This window comes from Salmo salar, chromosome ssa13 (assembly GCF_905237065.1).
Source record: "Salmo salar chromosome ssa13, Ssal_v3.1, whole genome shotgun sequence".
In the NCBI taxonomy this organism is placed as follows: domain Eukaryota; kingdom Metazoa; phylum Chordata; class Actinopteri; order Salmoniformes; family Salmonidae; genus Salmo; species Salmo salar.
Window position 1 is genome coordinate 44,097,174 of NC_059454.1, and position 22,910 is coordinate 44,120,083.

Genomic DNA, 22,910 nt, shown 5'->3' on the forward strand with positions numbered 1-22,910 from the left:
TTGCCTTGCTGTTCATAAAAAAGTCTGACTTTCTATCGTTAACATTAGAGATTGAAGATATCTGTCAAGCAATGCAGCTGAAATAATGTCAACTAGCAAACTATTTTTACTTATTGTGTAGTGGAGGATAAAAATACCTGTATGCCTATGGATGCATAGCAATGTAGCCAATATGTGTAGGGACCCTAAAATGTTTGGTATAAATAAACTCAGCAACTTCAGGACCTTGTCTTTCAAAGATAATTCGAAAAAATCCAAATAACTTCACAGATCTTCATTGTAACTATTTCCCATGCTTGTTCAATGAACCATAAAAAAAATGAATGAACATGCACCTGTGGAACGGTCGTTAAGACACTAACAGCTTACAGACGGTAGGCAATCAAGGTCACAGTTATGAAAACTTAGGACACTAAAGAGGCCTTTCTACTGACTCTGAAAAACACCAAAAGAAAGATGCCCAGGGTCCCTGCTCATCTGCATGAACGTGCCTTAGGCATGCTGCAAGGAGGCATGAGGACTGCAGATGTGGCCAGGGCAATAAATTGCAATGTCTGTACTGTGAGACGCCTAAGACAGCGCTACAAGGAGACAGGATGGACAGCTGATCGTCCTCACAGTGGCAGACCAAGTGTAACAACACCTGCACAGGATCAGTACATCCGAACATCACACCTGCGGGACAGGTACAGGATGGCAACAACAACTGCCCGAGTTACACCAGGAACGAATAATCCCTCCATCAGTGCCCAGACTGTCCGCAATAGGCTGAGAGAGGCTGGACTGAGGGCTTGTAGGCCTGTTTTAATGCAGGTCCTCACCAGACATCAACCTCAACAATGTTGCCTATGGGCACAAACCCATCGTTGCTGGACCAGACTGGACTGACAAAAATTGCTCTTCACTGACGAGTCGCGGTTTTGTCTTACCAGGAGTGATGATTGGATTCGCGTTTATCGTTCAAGGAATGAGCGTTACACCGAGGCCTGTACTCTGGAGCGGGATCGATTTGGTGGTGGAGGGTCCGTCATGGTCTGGAGAGGTGTGTCACAGCATCATCGGACTGAGCTTGTTGTCATTGCAGGCAATCTTAACGCTGTGCGTTACAGGGAAGACATCCTCCTCCCTCATGTGGTACCCTTCCTGCAGGCTCATCCTGACATGACCCTCCAGCATGACAATGCCACCAGCCATACTGCTCATTCTGTGCGTGATTTCCTGCAAGACAGGAATGTCAGTGTTCTGCCATGGCCAGCGAAGATCCCGGATCTCAATCCCATTGAGCATGTCTGGGACCTGTTGGATCGGAGGGTGAGGGCTAGGGCCTTTCCCCCCAGAAATGTCTGGGAACTTGCAGATGTCTTGGTGGAAGAGTGGGGTAACATCTCACAGCAAGAACTGGCAAATCTGGTGCAGTCCATGAGGAGGAGATGCACTGCAGTACTTAATGCAGCTGATGGCCACACCAGATACTGACTGTTACTTTTGATTTTGACCTCCCCCCTTTGTTCAGGGACACATTATTCAATTTATGTTAGTCACATGTCAGTGGAACTTGTTCAATTTATGTCTCAGTTGTTGAATCTTGTTATGTTCATATAAATATTTACACGTTAAGTCTGCTGAAAATAAACGCAGTTGACAGTGAGAGAACGTTTCTTTTTTTGATGAGTTTATTAGTTCAGAACAGTGGTTTTAATTTTTTATTGGTTCCACTGGTTAATCATTAATCCCCAAGAAATTGCAGAAAAAATGACTGAGTGAAGGAAATGCGACTGTTACATGTCAAACTGCTATTATGGAATGTCCTTATTCAGTACTACTCTACTTTGAACAATCAGCCTCCACTCTTCTGGGGAGGCTTTCCAGTAAATGTTGGAATATTAGTGTGGTCGGGCACTGATTGATATTGGCTCGCAGTCTGCATTCCAATTCATCCCAAAGGTGTTCGATAGAGTTGAGGTCAGGGCTCTGTGCAGGCCAGTCAAGTTCTTCCACACCGATCTCGACAAACCATTTCTGTATGGACCTTTGTGCACAGGGGCATTGTCATGATGAAACAGGAACGGGCCTTCCCAAACTGTTGCCACAAAGTTGGAAGCACAGAAGACTCTAGAATGTCATTGTATGCTGTAGCATTAAGATTTCCCTTCACTGGAACTAAAGGACCTAGCCCGAACCATGAAAAACAGCCCCAGACCATTATTCCTCCTCCAAGCACCAAACTTTACAGTTGGCACTATGCATTGAGGCAGGTAGCATTCTCCTGGCATTGGCCAAAACCAGATTTGTCCGTTGGACTGCCAGATGGTGAAGCGTGATTCATCACTTCAGAGAACGCGTTTCCACTGCTCCAGAGTCCAATGGCGGCGAGCTTTACACCATTCTAGCCGACGCTTGGCATTGCGCATGGTGATCTTAGGCTTGTGTGCAGCTTTTCGGCCATGGAAACCAATTTCATGAAGCTCCCGACAAACAGTTCATGTGCTGACGTTGCTTCCAGAGGCAGTTTGGAACTCGGTAGTGACTGTTGCAATTGAGGACAGACGATTTTTACGCTCTACGCTCTTCAGGACTCAGCAGTCCCCTTCTGTGAGCTTGTGTGGCCTTGCCGTTGTTGGTCCTAGACGTTTCCACTGCACAATAACAGCACTTACAGTTGACTAGAGCAGCTCTAGCAGGGACGAAATCTGATGAACTTACTTGTTAGAAAGGTGGCATTATATGACGGTGCCACGTTGAAAGTCACTGAGCTCTGCAGTTAGGCCATTTTACTGCAAATGTTTAGGTATGGAGATTGCATGGGTGTATGCTCAATATTATACACCTGTCAGCAACGGGTGTGGCTGAAATAGCCGAATCCACAAATTTGAAGGGGTGTCCACATACTTTTGTATATATAGTATATGTTGCTCATATGGTTAGTATGCATTTTGCATGAGAAATATAAGGAAAGCTATTACTGCTGCCAGTATAGGCATTGTGAAAAACACAAGGCACGTCGTCAATGAATTGCGTGGTAGGCTATCCTAGCCGCTTCTGCTGTTCGCGAGTGAGTATTGTAGCGATGTCCTATTCCATAGAGTTATTTATCTCTCCCTACCACTAGTTGCTCCGTTTTCGAGGGACACAAAAAAAATTAGGGGGAGGGCTAAGGGGAGAGTTATTGGGATTGAGCCTAAGTGTACCTCAAAGGTTCCTCACAGCGAAATACATTTCAATAACATGGGCTTGGCTGCATCTAAGAGAGAGTGATGCCGCTCTTTCACGCATCCTTGCACACGTCTTCCATTTCGCCCCTGTCCCCCCCCCTCGCCTTCCTTTCCAGCCTCCCTCCCATTAAACTGGTCTGGTAGTGACAAAATTCCACACCCGGCACAAGCTAGTCTCGCATTACCACACTGCATAGTCTCGTTCATCACTCGGCTGATGAGAACGGACGTGAGGAAGCTTGGAAATCGAGGCTAAGCACAATCTAGCTAGCACAGCCTGGCCCATCCCCAACTCAACCCAGGACAGTATAGCATGGGTCAGCCCTAGCCCCAGCCTAACACAACCCAGCCCGCATCCAGGTTGGCTGACCTGGTGTTCTGACAAACTAACCTACACACAGAGGGTGTGATACACTTGAATGAAGATTCTCACCTGCGCCCCAAATGGCATCCTATTCCCGATATGTGCCCTGGTAAATGTAGTGCACTATAAAGGCAATAGGGTGCCATTTGGGAGTGGGACACACGCATCAGTATTCTCAGATAGTCAGAACGGCGTCCCAGTATAGCCCAGCCCCAGCCCCCACACAGCAGACTGAGGTAGAGTGCTGCATCATCAACCATCAGCCGGCCAGACTGTTCGTTGGCCGGCCCTTCCTTCTCACTCCCAGTTTCAGCCTTGACACACTCTAACAGAGCCAGTACTGTGTCAGGGGAGGGGAGACAGACCAGTAGGGAAGCAAAAGCAACCTCCCATCCTCGCAGCTTCCTCCACATTATATATTGTCCTCACATCCGTCCATCCATCCTCCATACACAGGCTGTTGGTGTGTTTCCTTCATTTGCTTATTATTCCCCAAAGCAATAACACGGTCTCTCATGACTACTAGCAATAACATGGTGTTCTCCCATCATGGCTGTAGTATTCTCGCGAGCCATAAGCGACTCTCCAGCTGAGAAACTGTAGATAGGCTACAGAGATGGAAGAATCTTAGCCTAGGGAGGTTGACTTCCCTTTCATTAGCTTTTGCCCCTTCAAGCAGTAACTGGTTTCACATAATGGCTGTACAGGGATGCTATAATCTTAGCCAAGGAGGATCTGTTCCCTTTGGCATTAGCACAAGACTTGATGCTGGCCATAATCAGATTCCCCTGTTAGCTGAAAGCTGAGAGGGGTGTTGATAAAAGGCTGGGAGGGAGAGTGGTTGTAAAACAGAGGTTATGTCTAAAATAGCACCCTATCCCGTATATATTACACTACATTTGACCAGGGCCCATAGGGATCTGGTCAAAAGTAGTGCACTTTGTAGGGAAAAGGTGGCATTTCAGACATAGCCTAAGACAGAGACGAAAAACATAGATCTCGTTCCTCCCTGCATTCATGTGAGAGAGGCAAGAACAGAGTGGCTGGGGGGTGGATTCTAAACTGGCTCACCTTCCCTCTACTGGCCCTGTGTCTGTTTTTCACATCTCATCAGAACATCATTTCCTTCTTGTGCACTGAACTTGTTTGTTACATAACTGTCAGCGTGTACTACATAGAGAGAGGGAGGTAAGTGAAACACACACATATACTAGAGCACGCGGGCTCTTTATAACATAATTTAATATAATTCTACATCATCCAAGACAATAACTTCCATAGAGGTTAGCTATAGACAGGGCTCTAAAGTGTGACCATTTTGGTCGCATATGCTCCTAAAGATTTAGCTGTAAGACCTAGAATATTTATTTGGGAGAACGATGTTGGCGCTAGTCGGCTGTACCTGCCCCAAAAATCTGGTATTTCTCCTTCGCCATAATCTTCTTTTTAAATGGTGAACCAACATGTTGTCAGCACTTTTGTTACCATGATTGATCAAAACGCGTTTTCTCATGGTTCTCCATTGTCCTTCTGCAGCTGATAAGCGATTCGAGCAATTTGTTTGGAACATCGAATCACAATAAAATGGCAGTATCGTATCGCAATATGTATAGAATCGTGAGAATTGCAATACATATCATATTGGCACATAAGTATGAAGATAATAATTTGTATCATGATGTCCCTGGAAATTCCCAGCCCTAATTAGTAGAGAGAAAACGGATGGTTTCTAGCCCAAACAAAATATATGACCCATATTACCGGCGCTATGTTTTTTGTTACTGTCAAGCATTGGCGATTTTTACATTCATAAACCAAGTCGCGGACCGTTGTAAAACTACTTGCGGGCTAACGATTTGTTTACACCTTATTCAGTTAATAAGCTAATAACTATCAAGCTAATAACATGGTAACTTTACCAGTGTATCCGATCATTTGGGAGCACAGAAAGAAAGGAAAAGGGATAGCTTCATCAGGAGATCAATGACTCCACCAGATTTGCCAGTTCTTGCTGTGAGATGGTACCCCACTCATAGTAATTAAAGAATGAATGACTGATCTCTTGCATGTTGTCACTCACAACATTGATGTTCTTATAGAGACAGTGTTACATTTTCAATGTAATGCATCTCAATAGGAAAATAGTAGAAACCTATTCCACAAATTACTTTGTAATTTCAATGACAGGTATTTCTATTAACGTTTTAGCTTTTTATAATAAACAATGTATTTAAAGGGTTATTACTTTTTAGGGCGCAAGCATGTGCTTTAAAAGTAGATAAAATTCCTATAGGCCCAATATAAGCTTTATCTCAATCAATTTACAAACTCTGCTTATCTGGTGCTCCTAAAGTGTATGTTATGCTCCTAACTTTTTTATGTTGGTAGCACCAGCGCTACCAATTACTTTTTAAAATGTAGAGCCCTGGCTAAAGACCCAAGATCAGGGGCTGTATTTATGAAGGGTCTTAGCATATGAATGCTGCTCTAGGATCCCCCCGTCAATGTAATATCATTCATTATGATCTAAAATAGTCAGGAGCCATTTTACATTTATATCGACATAGTTAAAACCTGTTGGGGCTCGGGGGCAGTATTGAGACATTTTGAAAAAAATATGTGCCCATTTTTAACTGCCTCCTACACCAACTCAGAAGCTAGGATATGCATATTATTAACACATTCGGATAGAAAACACTCTGAATTTTCTAAAACAGTTTGAATGGTGTCTGTAAGTATAACAAAACTCATATTGCAGGCAAAAACCTGTGAAAAATAGATTTAAAAAAAATGTGAATTTTGTGACTGTACTATTTAGTGTCATTGTTTTATAGATACCATAGTGAGAAAGGATTCATTTCGCAACACCTACGGCTTCCACTAGATGTCAACGATCTTTATAAAGTTGTTTGAAGCGTCTATGATAAACAGAGAGCAAATTAGAATCCAAGGAAGTTGACATGTCATCACTTCATTTTTTTGTGCCTGCGCATAAATCTGAGAAACGTGAGTTTTGTCATAGGATAGGTTGTGTGAAAATATTACTGATGTTTAACGTTAAAAATGGACCAAAAGATTAATGCTAAACAACATTTGACATGTTTGAACGAACATAAATAGATTATTTACTAGGTTTTTTTAGCTTTTCGGCTTGATTTTACAGTCCCCCCACCACGTTTTGTGGGAGCATAATGAACGCTAAGTACTTGGTGTTATTTGGACATAAATTATGAACTTTGTCAAAAGAAACCACATTTGTTCCGGACCTGGGATGCCTTCCGGACCTGGGATGCCTGCCTTCTGATGGAGATAATCAAAGGTAAGGGGATATTTACAATGTTATTATCGATTTTAGATGATGCTAACTGTATAGCATAGCCTGTTGTTCTTAGCATAGCACCCCGTTTATTGCAAAATGTGATTTCCCAGTAAAGTTATTTTGAGATCTGGCCATTCGGTAGCAATTACGAGATGATAATATATTATTCTTTGAATGACAATATTATAATTTACCAATGTTTTCGAATAGTAATTTTGTTATGTTCACCGGAAGCATTTCAGAGAAGAAAAAATCTGAATTTCACGCTACTGTAAAATGCTGTTTTTGGATATAAATATGAACTTGATGGAACAAAAAATGCATGTATTGTATAACATAATGTCCTAGGAGTGTCATCTGATGGAAATTGACAAAAGTTAGTGCATAATTCAAGCTGGTTTCTGCTTTTGGTGACGCCTGACCTTGAATTGAAAATGGATGTTTGTACTTTTGTGGCTATGTACTGTCCTAACATAATCTAACTTTATGCTTTTGCCGTAAAGCCTCTTTGAAAATCGAACAATGTGGTTAGATTAAGGAGATGTTTATCATTTAAATTGTGTAAAATAGTTGATTGTTTGAGAAATTGAAATTATTAGATTTTTGATGTTTTGAATTTCCAGCCTTGTTAGCAATCCCGGCTCGGGGTTCATTGCTAACCTGTAGCCCCAACAGGTTTTAAGACTGACGAAGGAGGGAAGTAGACAGCACTTCAACCAACATGAGACAAGGTGCAGACAAAAATCATAACATCAATAGGTGCTACTGTCGCTCTTGTGACCTCACCTCTATTGACTTATACAGTTTTTCTCCATTATCATTTAGGTACAGTAGAAGATATTCATGATGAGAGAGGAGGATGGGACCCCCTTGTCTCTTTTACAGCTACACTCTTAGAAATATCGAGCCTATATCAACATGCATGATGACAAAAACCATTTTCAAGGTCATACTTACACTTGGAGTGGCAGGTAGCCTAGTGGTTAGAGTGTTGGACTAGTAACCGAAAGGTTGCAAGATCGAATCCCTGAGCCGACAAGGTAGAAATCTGTCATTCTGCCCCTGAACAAGGCAGTTAACCCACTGTTCCTAGGCCGTCATTGAAATTAAGAATTTGTTCATAACTGACTTGCCTAGTTAAATAAAGTTCAAATAAAAAACACACCAACAATGCAACATGCATCACAAAACACACTGTCCGCACTGCTTGTTTAAGTCAGCTAGCTAATGCATTTCTGCTCGTTTCCTTTGCCTTATTTCTTCTGCAGGAATACATTTTCAAACAATTAGAAAAGTCATCTGAAACGTCAGTGTTTCAACTAACAGTGTCTGCCATTAACCTTTTCCCCGTAGCCCTCTGAGCCATTGGGGAGAGGGAGGGAGAGAGAGGTGGACATAGAGAAGAGGGAAAAGGATAGATGGGGGAGACAAACAGGAACAACAACTGAACCTCAACAACTACAGTATTCTAGAGTAATCAAGCACACTAAACCTTTAATGCCTTGGGGACAGCAGGGACAGGGCATTGTACAGCATAATAATAATAATAATAAAACATATACTGTATGTCACGTCCTGACCATAGTAAATGTGATTTTCTTTGGTAGAGTAGGTCAGGGCGTGACAGGGGGTGTTTTGTGTTTTTCTATGTTTTGTATTTCTAGGTTTAAGTTCTAGGTTTCTATTTCTATGTTTTTTGGGGGGGATGATCTCCAATTGGAGGCAGCTGGTCCTCGTTGTCTCTAATTGGAGATCATACTTAAGTAGGGTTTTTTTTCACCTGTGTTTGTGGGCAGTTATTTTCTGTTTAGTCTCTGTACCTGACAGAACTGTGCGCTGTCGTTTTTTCTCTTTGTTATTTTGCTTCAGTATTTTGAGTTGGTCCCTTCTCTACGACAGCCGTTACACTGTATGTAGCTTTTAGGGCTGTAGCGGTTCACAAAACCCACGATTCAGTAGGTAATGTGGTTTTGAGGTCACATTTTGGTACAGCAGGAAAATGAAATGCAATTCACAATGTTCAGCATTCACGATGTTCATGACATTTTCTGTTGTGACCAGGTTGTTATGTTGGGCCTCTCAAGTTGCCATCCTGATTCTACGTTAATAACCATGTGGGAGATGCCAGTTGTGAAGTTGTAAATACAAGTTGGATACATTCATGTGATTTGAACTCGTTGAGAACCGTCAATTGGCTAACGCCCAAGAAGCTGTGTCAACCATAAACTATAAGTACAGCTATCATGATTGTAAACAAATTATAAAGTTCAAAAACCACATTCATAGATTGCTTTTTATACATAATTGCATTTAACTGCCAAAAATGCTGTTATAGAAACCATTTCCTTAGTAGGTGACGTCAGAGGTCACCATGTGGGAGAAGTGGGTGCTCAGGATGATAGACGAGTTTCCCACTAGTAATTACCAGTTTTAAGGCCGTTCAAGTGGATTTTTACCAGTCATATGTGGTAAATTCCCACTTCCCACTTGGTTTCGAATGCACCATGAGCGTGTCTGTAGCACAGTACATCTCCCACTCCGGGGTAATGGGATGGGCTGTCACTGTTAAGTAAGTGCAGGGTGCTTTGGCCAATTCATTGAAAACGTATGCTTTGGTTTGTGGGTACTACCTGTTTGCTGAAATGGGTGCAAGAGGGATGTTCGTAAAGTACTTTCACGAGTTGTTGAAACGCGCTATTCTCAACCACCGAGAATGGGCGCATATCCGCAGCTATAAACCAAAGACTGTAAAAAAATATATATAAACATAGCCTACCTATCGCTTTTGTAATTTCTTTGACCCTATCAGAATCAGCTGCCAAGGGCTGCTTGAATGCAGAGGGGATACAATGTTGTGGTGTTGTTTCTTTGCTTTTCCATCTTGCTCCGGTATACTGGGGTGATGTTGGAGTAAATGTGTCCACATATGAGGTGTTGGCAGCTGCATAGGATATTCTCATTGACTGTGGCAACATACTGTTAACGTTTTATCCACAACTCTCTATCCAACATCGTTGTAATCTAATGGGAAGCCAAATGTTCCCAAACTGAAGATTTAAAGGATGATGGAGAATCCTCCGATTCTGGTTTATCGTCCCCACCACTCACCAACGTTCAGACATAGTTCCCGGCTGCGCCTCACAAATAGTTTGAAATGCGCCAATTAACATGATACATTTGATTACAACTTGCGCATATGCTGTAGTTGTTTTAACAGAATAGCCTAAAAAACATCCGCTCAGATTTACTCAAGAGACATACAACGCAGCAAAGCCATAGCCTGTAGATAGGTACAGTTGAAGTTGGAAGTTTACATACACCTTAGCCAAATACATTTAAACTCAGTTTTTCACAATTACTGAAATTTAATCTTAGTAAAAAATTCCCTGTCTAGGTCGGTTAGGATCACCACTTTATTTTAAGAATGTGGAATGTCACAATAATAGTAGAAATAATTATTTATTTCAGCTTTTATTTCTTTCATCACTTTCCCAGTGGGTCAGAAGTTTACATACACTCAATTAGTATTTGGTAGCATTGCCTTTAAATTGTTTAACTTGGGTCAAACGTTTTGGGTAGCCTTCTACAAGCTTCCCACAATAAATTGGGTGAATTTTGTCCCATTCCTCCTGACAGTGCTGGTGTAACTGAGTCAGGTTTGTAGGCCTCCTTACTCGCACATGCTAGTTCAGCTCTGCTCACAAATTTTCTATAGGATTGAGGTCAGGGCTTTGTGATGGCCACTCCAATACCTTAACTTTGTTGTGCTTAAGCCATTTTGCCACAACTTTGGAAGTATGCTTGGGGTCATTGTCCATTTGGAAGACCCATTTGTGACCAAGCTTTAACTTCCTGACTGATGTCTTGAGATGTTGCTTCAATATATCCACATTATTTTCCTTCTCCTCATGATGCCATCTATTTTTCTCCAAAAAGTACGATCTTTGTCCCCATGTGCAGTTGCAAACCGTAATCTGGCTTTTTTATGGCGGTTTTGGAGCAGTGGCTTCTTCCTTGTTGAGCAGCCTTTCGGTTATGTCGATATAGGACTCGTTTTACTGTGGATATAGATACTTTTGTACCTGTTTCCTCCAGCATCTTCACAAGGTCCTTTGCTGTTGTTCTGGGATTGATTTGCACTTTTCGCCACAAAGTACGTTCATCTCTAGGAGACAGAACACGTCTCCTTCCTGAGCAGTATGACGGCTGCGTGGTCCCATGGTGTTTATACGTGCGTACTATTGTTTGTACAGATGAACGTGGTACCTTCAGGCGTTTGGAAATTGCTCCCGAGGATGAACCAGACTTGTGGAGGTCTACAATTTTTTTCCTGAGGTCTTGGCTGATTTCTTTTGATTTTCCCATGATGTCAAGCAAAGAGGCACTGAGTTTGAAGGTAGGCCTTGAAATACATCCACAGGTACACCTCCAATTGACTCAAATGATGTCAATTAGCCTATCAGAAGCTTCTAAAGCATGACATTTTCTGGCATTTTCCAAGCTGTTTAAAGGCACAGTCAACTTAGTGTATGTAAACTTCTGACCCACTGGAATTGTGATAGAGTGAATTATAAGTGAAATAATCTGTCTGTAAACAATTGTTGGAAAATGACTTGTGTCATGCACAAAGTAGATGTCCTAACCGACTTGCCAAAACTATAGGTTGTTAAGAAGAAATTTGTGGAGTGGTTGAAAAAAAGAGTTTTAACCTAAGTATATGTAAACTTCCAACTTCAACTGTACATATCATTTTCTAGGCTGACCTATTGTTGAGGCCCTTGAGTTTCTATGTATTTATTCGGGTTCAGTGCGGATCGAACCGTGATCCGTGTACCGATCAGTTCGATACGAATACGTGTACCGTTACACCCCTAGTAGCTACTGTACACAGACCAATCACGAGCCAAAAAGTAACTCCTGTACACGATGACATGATCTTTTGTGTCATGGGTTTATTATATCGGGAATTGAATAATAATATATACAAAGTGGGACTTACAGTGGGACTTAAAGGGGTTGTTCAGTCACATGATATACTGTAGCTGACACATTTGTCAGCTACAGTATATCATGTGACTGAACAACCCCTTTATGTGGTTTAATTACATATCTCAACTGGACAACATGTCAGTATTTTGAGGATGAGATCTTTACCGCATTTACGTGAAAATCATTTATTAAATATGCATCAAATATCTATACTGACATCAAACTGTCAAAACCACCAAGCCATCGATGACAGGAATCCTGTCCTCTAAACCAACTGAATAAGGTTAAAACTCATTGACAATGCTGAACCTGCACAGAAGCTGACTCATTCTACACAGGACAGGACCTGAGTCATGTTGCTTACTATCTTAGTTAAATGACAGCCCTTATTCCACTAACCTACAGTGCCTTCGGGAAAATATTCAGACCCCTTGACTTCTTCCACATTTTGTTACATTACAGCCTTATTCTAAAATTGATTCAATAGTTTTTTCCCCCTCATCAATCTACACACAATACCCCATAATGACGAAGCAAAACCAGGTTATTAGACATTTTTGCAAAGAAAATAAATGGAAATAGACATTTACATAAGTATTCATACCGTTTACTCAGTACTTTGTTGAAGCACCTTTGGCAGCGATTACAGCCTTGAGTCTTGGGTATAATGCTATAATCTTGGCACATCTGTATTTGGGGAGTTTCTCCTATTCTTCTCTGCAGATTCTGTCAAGCTCTGTCAGGTTGGATGGGGAGCGTTGCTGCACAGCTATTTTCAGGTCTCTTCAGAGATGTTCGATCGGGTTCAATTCCGGGCTCTGGCTGGTGCACTCAAGGACATTCAGAGACTTGTCCTGAAATCCCTCCTGCGTTGTCTTGGCTGTGTGCTTAGGGTCATCGTCCTGTTGGAAGGTGTAAGTTTGCCCAGTCTGAGGTCCTGAGAACCCTGGAGCAGGTTTTCATCAAGGATCTTTCTGTACTTTGCTTCGTTCATCCTTTCCTCAATCCTGACTAGTCTTCCAGTCCCTGCCACTGAAAAACATCCCCACAGCCTGATGCTGCCGCCACCATGCTTCACTGTAGAGATGGTACCAGGTTTCCTCCAGACTAGACACTTGGCATTCAGGCAAAATAGTTTAATCTTGGTTTCATCAGATCAGAGAATCTTGTTTCTCATGGTCTGAGAGTCTTTAGGTGCCTTTTTGGCAAACTCCAAGTGGGCGTTCATGTGCCTTTTACTGAGGAGTGGCTTCCGTCTGTCCACTCTACCATAAAGGCCTGATTGGTGGAGTGATGCGGGAATGGTTGTCCTTCTGGAAGGTTCTCCCATCTCCACAGAGGAACTTTGGAGCTCTGTCAGAGTGACCATCGGGTTCTTGGTCATCTTCCTGACCAAGGCCCTTCTCCCCTGATTGCTCAGTTTGGCCAGGCGGCCAGCTCTAGGAAGAGTCTTGGTGGTTCCAAACTTCTTCCATTTAAGAATGATGGAGGCCACTGTGTTCTTAGGGACCTTCCGTGCTGTAGAAATTTGTTGGTACCCTTCCCCAGATCTGTGCCTCCACACAATCCTGTCTCGGAGCTCTACGGACAATTCGTTCGACCTCATGGCCTGTTTTTTTCTCGGACATGCACTGTCAACGGTGCGACCTTATATAGACATCTGTGTTCCAAATCATGTCCAATCAATTGAATTTACCACAGGGATGATCAATGGAAACAGGATGCACCTAAGCTCAATTTAGAGTCTCACGGCTGCTAGAATCTTGACAAGAACCAAACAATGTGATCATATTATTCCAGTGTACTCCAGTACTCCACTGTACTCCAGTGCTAGCCTCTTTACACTGGTTTCCCGTTAAGGCTAGGGCTGATTTCCTTACTGTCCCTAGAATTTCGAAGCAAACAGCTGGAGGCAGGGCTTTCTCCTATAGAGCTCCATTTTTATGGAATGGTCTGCCTACCCATGTGAGAGACGCAGACTCGGTCTCAACCTTTAAGTCTTTATTGAAGACTCATCTCTTCAGTGGGTCCTATGATTGAGTGTAGTCTCGCCCAGGAGTGTGGAGGTGAACGGAAAGGCACTGGAGCAACGAACCGCCCTTGCCGTCTCTGCCTGGCCGGTTCCCCTCTCTCCACTGGGATTCTCTGCCTCAAACCCTATTACGGGGGCTGAGTCACTGGCACTCTTCCATGCTGTCCCTAGGAGGGGTGCGTCACTTGAGTGGGTTGGCGCCCCCCCCCTTGGGTTCGTGCAGTGGGGGAGGTCTTCGTGGGCTATACTCTGCCTTGTCTCAGGATAGTAAGTTGGTGGTTGGAGATATCCCTCTAGTGGTTTGGGGGCTGTGCTTTGGCAAAGTGGGCGGGGTTATATCCTGCCTGTTTGGCCCTGTCCGGGGGTATCGTCGGACGGGGCCACAGTGTCTCCCGACCCCTCCTGTCTCAGCCTCCAGTATTTATGCTGCAACATTTATGTGTCGGGGGGCTAGGGTCAGTCTGTTTTATCTGGAGTATTTCTCCTGCCTTATCCGGTGTCCTGTGGTAATTTAAGTATGCTCGCTCTAAATCTCTCTCTTTTTTCTCTGATTCTCTCTCTTTTTCTCTCTCTTGCTCTCTCTCGCTCTCTTTCTCTTTCTCTCTTTCTCTTGGAGGACCTGAGCCCTAGGACCATGCCCCAGGACAACCTGGCCTGATGACTCCTTGCTGTCCCCAGTCCACCTGGTCGTGCTGCTGCTCCAGTTCCAACTGTTCTGCCTGCGGCTCTGGAACCCTGACCTGTTCACTGGACATGCTACCTTGTCCCAGACCTGCTGTTTTAAACTCTCTAGAGACAGCAGGTGCGGTAGAGATACTCTGAATGATCTGCTATGAAAAGCCACTGACATTTACTCCTGAGGTGCTGACCTGTTGCACCCTCAACAACCACTGTGATTATTATTATCTGACCCTGCTGGTCATCTATGAACATTTGAACATCTTGGCCATGTTCTGTTATAATCTCCACCCGGCACAGCCAGAAGAGGACTGGCCACCCCTCATAGCCTGGTTCCTCTCTAGGTTTCTTCCTAGGTTCCGGCCTTTCTAGGGAGTTTTTCCAAGCCACTGTGCTTCTACACCTGCATTGCTTGCTGTTTGGGGTTTTAGGCTGGGTTTCTGTACAGCACTTTGTGACATCAGCTGATGTAAGAAGGGCTTTATAAATACATTTGATTGATTGACAGCAAAAGGTCTAAATACTTATGTAAATAAGGTATTTTAGTTTTTTTATACATTTGCGAAAAATTTCTAAAAACCTGTTTTTGTTCATTATGGGGTGTTGTGTGTAGATTGATGAAAGAAAAAAACGATTTAATTAATTTTAGAATAAGGCTGTAACGTAACGTAAAATGTGGAAAAAGTCAAGGGGTCTGAATACTTTCAGAAGGCACTGTATCTTTGATGTAAGGTGTTGAGAAAAGGCAAGGGCAAGAAGGGGTGTGTGTGTGTGTGTGTGTGTGTGTGTGTGTGTGTGTGTGTGTGTGTGTGTGTGTGTGTGTGTGTGTGTGTGTGTGTGTGTGTGTGTGTGTGTGTGTGTGTGTGTGTGTGTGTGTGATGGAGAAGGGGATATGGAGGAGGTGTGTTTCTTACTTACTTTCTGAGCCTGGTAAAAGGGGTCCAAATCCTCCAGTGGTGTCGCCACCATTCCACTAGGGATGTCGCCATAGATGAAGGGCAGATTCCGCCCAGCCTCCAGGTCGCTGTTGGGCTTGGGTTTGTTGTCATCGTCGTCGTCACGGTGACTGCTGTCCTGCTTGGGCGGCGGTTTGTTCTTCTCCTCGTTGATCCGGAGCTCGATGTTAGCCAATGATTCCGCGGTAAAATACTTGAAGCTGTCAGGTCCTGGTGGTGCCATAAGGGGTGCAGCCATGTTTTCATCCTGCAGCTACTTGGTCGTCAAGTATTGTACCATCCACTGTAACCAGCTCTGGGGGGGCCAAAGAGGGAGAGTAGAGAGGAGGAGAAAGAAGAACAATTGAGCCAAGAGAGTAGTTGAGGCCCTTGAGTTTTTGATGTGTTTTTCTTGAAAATAAAAGGCATAAAATATTAAATGCTTTGAATAATTGTGTATATTTTTTGTAAATGTCATACATGAATTATCATAACAGCAAGATGTATCTGTATGAACTGGAAGTATTATCATTATTATTACTCAGTGTAACTCTTTTTATGCATGCACTATGGGCCCTGGTCAAAAGTAGTGCACTATATAAGGGATAGAGTGCCATTTTGGATGCAGATACAGTCTCCCTGTTTGTCTACAGTAAGGAAGAGCCTCAGAGCAAGAGAAGGTCTTTCTAGTTCTGTCACAGCAGAGCCGTCACAGAAATGGACCAGTACAGTCTAGTCTTGACAGAAGAAGAAAAGAACAGAGGGTGTGTCCCAAATGTGTCCCTATTACCTATAAAGTGCACTACTTTTGACCAGAGTTCTATGGGCCCTAGTCCAAAGTATTGCACTATGTAGGGAATAGGGTACCATTTGGTATGGGCCCCCAGACACTAACACTGAACGAGAGATACGGGTTTTAATGTGAGATCATCAAACTAAAAATACCAACGAAAACATCAAATAATGATGCTGCTATTTTTGAAACACATTACAGATGTAGAAAGACGGAACAAACATGAGTCAATGGCTTTCATCTATGATAGATATGACAAGTAGGTTTGATCATTGGTTGCATCTCAAATGGCACCCTAGTCACTATATAGTTTACATAGGCCTATGGACCCTGGTCAAAAGTTGTCCACTATACAGGAAGCAGGGTGCCATTTGTGAGGAAGCCATTAAGTGCTGTAGGTGACACCCTGTGTTTTATTAAAATATATTTTTATTAAAAGATAAGTATTTTGGGGGGAGAAACTACTCAATAGCATTTTACTCAGATTGATATATTATTTGTGCTCATTATCAATTGAAGATACTGATTGCATCATTTTAAAAGGTGTGGTTGATTCAGGCGTGTTGAAATCAGAGATGAGTCAACTTACTGAAAGAATGATGAATATTCAAAGGATATTATTATGATGATGACAGGATTTGGTGGGCAGCGTCTTGGAGGAGGAGCTTCATCCTGACTACCAACCCAGTATAAAACGCTAATATTGTCTACATATGGCAAGCATAGAATTAGAACGCTTGCCATTTCATTTTATGATGGCAAGTTTCTCACTGTCACAATCCATGCTAACCATGCTTGGCCCAATGTAGGAAACGCAATAATATTATGATAATAGTTTCGTAGTATAGTAGTAGTATAGAAATGTGTCATGTCATGAATCTCTGTGCCAATACAGGAAATAAGAGACCCATCTGGCAACAGACCCAGCAGACCACAACAGACTAATGGGATGTGTAACTAAGGAAACACCTTCCACTGTCCTGTATTTCCTGTTGATTCAGAGAATACACAGACACACTATAGTAGAACAGAATGTGTTTTACAACAGCAGCACAATGCATAGGCTATCATTCATAGGCTCCCCCTCGTAAAAGAGGTTTCTTACCTTTTGGGTCTTTCCCGGATTGATTAAAGGTAAAACAAATGTTACAACAATGCCTCATAAGTGCATTCATAGGTTCATGTTTCCTAGTTTGACAATATGGACACTTACTTGACCGAGCTAAAGATGCTACATGAGATGGCTACATGAGATGGCTACATGAGATGGCTACATGAGATACTACATGAGATGGCTACATGAGATGACTACATGAGATTCTACATGAGATTCTACATGAGATGGCTACATGAGATGGCTACATGAGATACTACATGAGATGGCTACATGAGATTCTACATGAGATTCTACATGAGATGGCTACATGAGATTCTACATGAGATGCTGCATGAGATGGCTACATGAGATTCTACATGAGATGCTGCATGAGATGCTACATGAGATGCTACATGAGATGGCTACATGAGATGCTACATGAGATGGCTACATGAGATTCTACATGAGATGCTACATGAGATGGCTACATGAGATTCTACATGAGATGCTACATGAGATGCTGCATGAGATGCTACATGAGATGCTACATGAGATGGCTACATGAGATGGCTACATGAGATGCTACATGAGATGGCTACATGAGATTCTACATGAGATGCTACATGAGATGGCTACATGAGATTCTACATGAGATGCTACATGAGATGGCTACATGAGATGGCTACATGAGATGCTACATGAGATGGCTACATGAGATGGCTACATGAGATGCTACATGAGATGGCTACATGAGATTCTACATGAGATGCTACATGAGATGGCTACATGAGATTCTACATGAGATGCTACATGAGATGGCTACATGAGATTCTACATGAGATGCTACATGAGATGCTACATGAGATTCTACATGAGATGGCTACATGAGATGCTACATGAGATGCTACATGAGATGGCTACATGAGAGGACTACATGAGATGCTACATGAGATGCTACATGAGATGCTACATGAGATACTACATGAGATGCTACATGAGATGGCTACATGAGATGGCTACATGAGATGCTACATGATCATGGGATGACATCATGCTTTTAGGGCTATATTGTATTCGTAGCTTTGCCTGCAGCCAAAATGTCACCCTACTTTTGACTAGTGCCCATAGGGTTCTTTTCAAAAGTAGTCCTGTGCCTATAGGAATCTGGTCAAAAATAGTTCAGTGTTATGGGAATCTGGTCAAAAGTAGTCCAGTGTTATAGGAATCTGGTCAAAAGTAGTCCTGTGCCTATAGGAATCTGGTCAAAAATAGTTCAATGTTATGGGAATCTGGTTAAAAGTAGTCCAGTGTTATAGGAATCTGGTCAAAAGTAGTCCAGTGCCTTTAGGAATCTGGTCAAAAGTAATCTAGTACCTTTAGGAATCTGGTCAAAAGTAGTCCAGTGCCTATAAGAATCTGGTCAAAAGTAGTCCAGTGTTATAGGAATCTGGTCAAAAGTAGTCCAGTGCCTTTAGGAATCTGGTCAAAAGTAGTCCAGTACTGATAGGAATTTGGTCAAAAGTAGTCCAGTACTTATAGGAATCTGGTCAAAAGTAGTGCAGAGAATAGGGTGCCATTTGGGACGCAACCTGTGACTCTTAAGAGAGAAGGATGAAGATACTAAGACAGCGGTCAGGGGGATGAATGAGCCAGCAGCAGCAGTCCCTCCCTTGCCTGAGAGCACACATTGAGAGCCTACACACACACACACACACACACGCACACGCACACACACACACACACACACACACAGAGAGAGCCAATGAAAGACAGTCAGAAGAGCAAAACTCTGGCACACTGTCACTACACAGTTTAATCCCACTAATAAAATACCGGAACTTTCACTTACACTGGCACTGTCTTACCTACGGGTTCCCAATACAGTATAACTATACCTTTGCTTTGAATTTCCTTAAGAAAGTATCAAAACAGCACCAATTCAGTTGCTGGTAGATCTATTTCCCACATCATACCTCACATAATAGGATACTGTACAGTACATGACATTAGTACAGAATCATGTTGGGGCATCACATCTGTCAAAAGACCATTTCAAAGCATCTCTAGGAGGGTACTTCTGTCCATATAGAAAAATCATGCTGTCCAGATTACAGGTATGTTAAACACATATCAGAACAAATCACACATTTTACAAATTGCACAGTCTATAGGCTACACATTCTGTATAGGTTTATATCTAACCTCTGAATCAGATCTCTCATCAGACCCAGAAGGTCGGAGGAGGATGAGGCCCAGGCCTACATCCAAAATGGGCCTATCATTCATCATTTAGAAACCTGTAAATATCGAAACTTCCTGCTAACATATTGCAATGAATAACGTTATATAAATCTCACTATTTCAAATGAAAGATTCAATTCAACAAACGACAAAATGTCAAGGCTTGTTCTCATGCTGAATGCTCGTCCACTGTAGAGCTTGTATAATTGTGTCGTTTGCATTGACACAATATAACTAACTACAGAGATTGACAACATAACTAACCTTACAGCTCATAAAACACTTAGAAAATGCTAAAATCTCATATTGCAGCCTAAAATCGGAGATAAGAGAAGGAAAGCTGCATTCCAATCCCTCATCTCACGCTTCTCACGGGCGCTGTCCATTTCAGCACCACAAGATCGAGCAAGGAAAGAGACCAGCGGCTGAAATATCAGGTTCCAAAATAGCCGTTTTAATGCGATATCAACTTCGTCGCTCTTTTTATTTTATTGCTTTACACTCAAAAAGGATATAGATAACAGGACAAACAAGACAACAAGATTTTGGGATGCATGCAGGCCATGAGCCTATAGACATAGGCTTACTAACAGGGATATGGGCTGCAGGTGTGGTACAATCCGATCGTTAAATATGTCACGTTGATAAAACAAACACTTAACTCATCAAGCAAGATCAAAAAGCACATGATGGTTGTTAAGGCTACAGCGTTTACTTACCGACGTAAATGTTACACACTGGCTGGTGTAAAATAAGGCTATGCATCAGCATAATGTGATAGCAACCATCCCTCATTCTATTCTTACTTGGACCCAATGGGACATACGAAATTAACCGTTTTTCAGTCATTTTGTTTCATCCAGTAGCGATGCACCAGCATGTTTTATGTAACCATTTCAGACAGAGAGCACCATGCAGCTATTCCCGTTAACGACCGTGTCTCACAGGTAAACCGGTGGCCAAATGTCCTTAGGTTAGGCTACCTAAAATGCCTTACATAATGACCACCCCGTTCCTTTTCCAAACATACCCTAGGCTACACATTCGGCGTCATGGTATGATGGCAATCTATATTCTGTAAAGAAGCAGGCAGGTCTCAGTGGGTTGCTGCACCACCTGCCATATTCCTGGTAGTCGATGGCCCTATCAATTTCAGCTTATACTATTGTTTACTATATTACAAACTCAATGACACCAATCTCCCTGGCAAAGACATACACACTAGGCCACTGTATCGTTGTTATCTAATCTCATTTTTCACAGGCGCAATAGGCGAGCTATTGCTGAATGGTGTGTTTGTTCTGATGTATAACCATTAATTTCGATCATTCTATCGTTGCCAATCGTATTACAAAGTCGATTTGTAGACTTTACATAATAAGGTATGATAAGCATCGTGCACAGATATTGTGATGCACACGTTTAGCAGCAGCCTACCCAAAAGTGCGGCCCATCGGAGCCAAGGAAACACTGCGAAATGCTGCAGTGGGTGGTTTCTATGTTATGCTCAGGTTTTTCCACGGAGCAAAAAAAGTCCCATATCGAACACATAGTCCTACCTTGTCGCCATCAACATCATAGACTCAGGAAAAAAAGATTGTTCTCCATCATTTTCTCCAATAATTCAGTGTTTCTAGGATATTCTGAGCATTTAACACGCTGCCTTGTCCTAAAATAGGCTCCTTGAAGGAAGGAGATACAGTATGTAGGCTACCACACCCGTAAAGCCATGTCGACCACCAGATCGATACCAGGGTATGTGTATGCAACGAAATTACAATGGTAATAAGATTCTTGCTTTGATTAAATTTTTTGGGATGAAGGGTGGATGAAAAAGAGGTGTGAAGGATAGCGGCACCATTTCAAAGGCTCTGGTACCAACCAACCCCCCCCCATGTTAGAATAGGCTAGAATAGATGGATGATTTTAAAAAAAAATGCATGGTGGAGGAGAGAATTAGGCTATCACATTAGGCTACTGGTTCTCATCACCATACATTGGCCCATATTTGCTGCGTGTCATAACTATCACGAAAATAAATACACATTTAAGCACGAAATCCTTCATTTTCGTTTGATAATCATTCATTTCGATTTAAAAAAAAAAATCATTTCATCGTTTAGTTTTTTTAAGCAGTCAAAATCGGGGACATCGTCACCCCGTAATTTTTCCTATTTGTCTGAACAATATTATGGTTAGCTCTGTGAAGGAAATTAGCAATATATCGATTAAGCTTAAACATAACGGGAATCTGGTTTAGGCTCTGGCAGGCAGCCTATTCAAGCAACAAAAAAAATGCTGGTCAGAGAGCGGCTCTGCGACATTTTTATAAGGTTATTGACAGACTATAACCAACAGATTCGTCAAAACATGCAACCGTTTTAGAAAAAGCTAAGAATTCACCTACTGTATAAGCGTTACAAGGAACCCAGAAAGGCGTTGTTGGACTGCAGATGTCGAAAAGATTCGGGAGAAACTGCGGTTGTCGCCATATTGTTGCTGCTATCTTCCCTCTCAGTACTTGCAGCTACCCTGGCTGCATAATTGATGACTCTCAGCAGAAATGTAAGGGAGTGTCGCCAAGTGCCTTTCACGGAAGAAATCAGTGACCACCACCACCATTCATCTTCGCTTAAAAATAGGCCTATGATAAACTAGGTGAATTGTTATCTAACATTTGTTCAAATACCTCCACGAGATGTGAAATCGTTAAAAAAAAGACTAGCCTTATAAGACGTTCAGCATAGGCACAGCAACTGAATGAGCCAAGCCATATCAGCTGAATATGGTGTGGACCACTTTTTACAGTCTTGTAAGATTTCTGATGGATGATACGCGGCTTACTACTTACTGTACACGGTGGGCAAAGTAATGAGATGTTGGCATAGACCTACAGGAATGTTTTACTAAAATTATTACATGACAAACTTGAAATTGGGCCTAAAATTCGTTGCAAATAAGATATGCAAAATCAGAAATTATATTGTAGGCTATGGTAGGATAAACCTATAATATTGTTCAAGGGTATCAACATTATCCCCGTTGTTTTTTTTTTACAGGCCTAGTAGGTTATTGACTCAAGTGACCTCTCGCACAGTCTGCAGTACTAGTTAAATAGTGACCAAACGTGGTATTACGTTACAATGCCGACACCTCTACACTTTGAAATAGTAAATGAAGGAATCAATGAATGAACCCCCGATTGGATCCACCTGTCAGTTTTAGTCCATCTAGCCTACATTCCCTCACTC

General features: G+C 42.3%; 1 protein-coding gene across 11 annotated transcripts in view; it reads right to left on the reverse strand.

Moving 5' to 3' along the window:
* The window catches only part of LOC106567001 (sodium channel protein type 8 subunit alpha), an 87,755-nt gene extending 65,387 nt beyond the window's left edge, over positions 1–22,368 (reverse strand). For 3 of the 11 annotated variants that reach the window (XM_014135752.2, XM_014135745.2, XM_014135750.2), the window contains exons 1-2: positions 22,067–22,367; positions 15,513–15,845 (exon numbers count right to left, since the gene is read on the reverse strand). In XM_014135752.2, coding sequence (XP_013991227.1) covers positions 15,513–15,788 — 276 coding nt within the window. In that variant the 5' untranslated portion in view covers positions 15,789–15,845; positions 22,067–22,367. Of the gene's footprint in view, positions 1–15,512; positions 15,846–22,066 lie in introns of all 11 variants that reach the window. The other 8 variants (XM_045693304.1, XM_014135747.2, XM_014135749.2 and 5 more) reach the window with 5 other exon arrangements.
* Between the last annotated feature and the right edge of the window lie 542 nt (positions 22,369–22,910).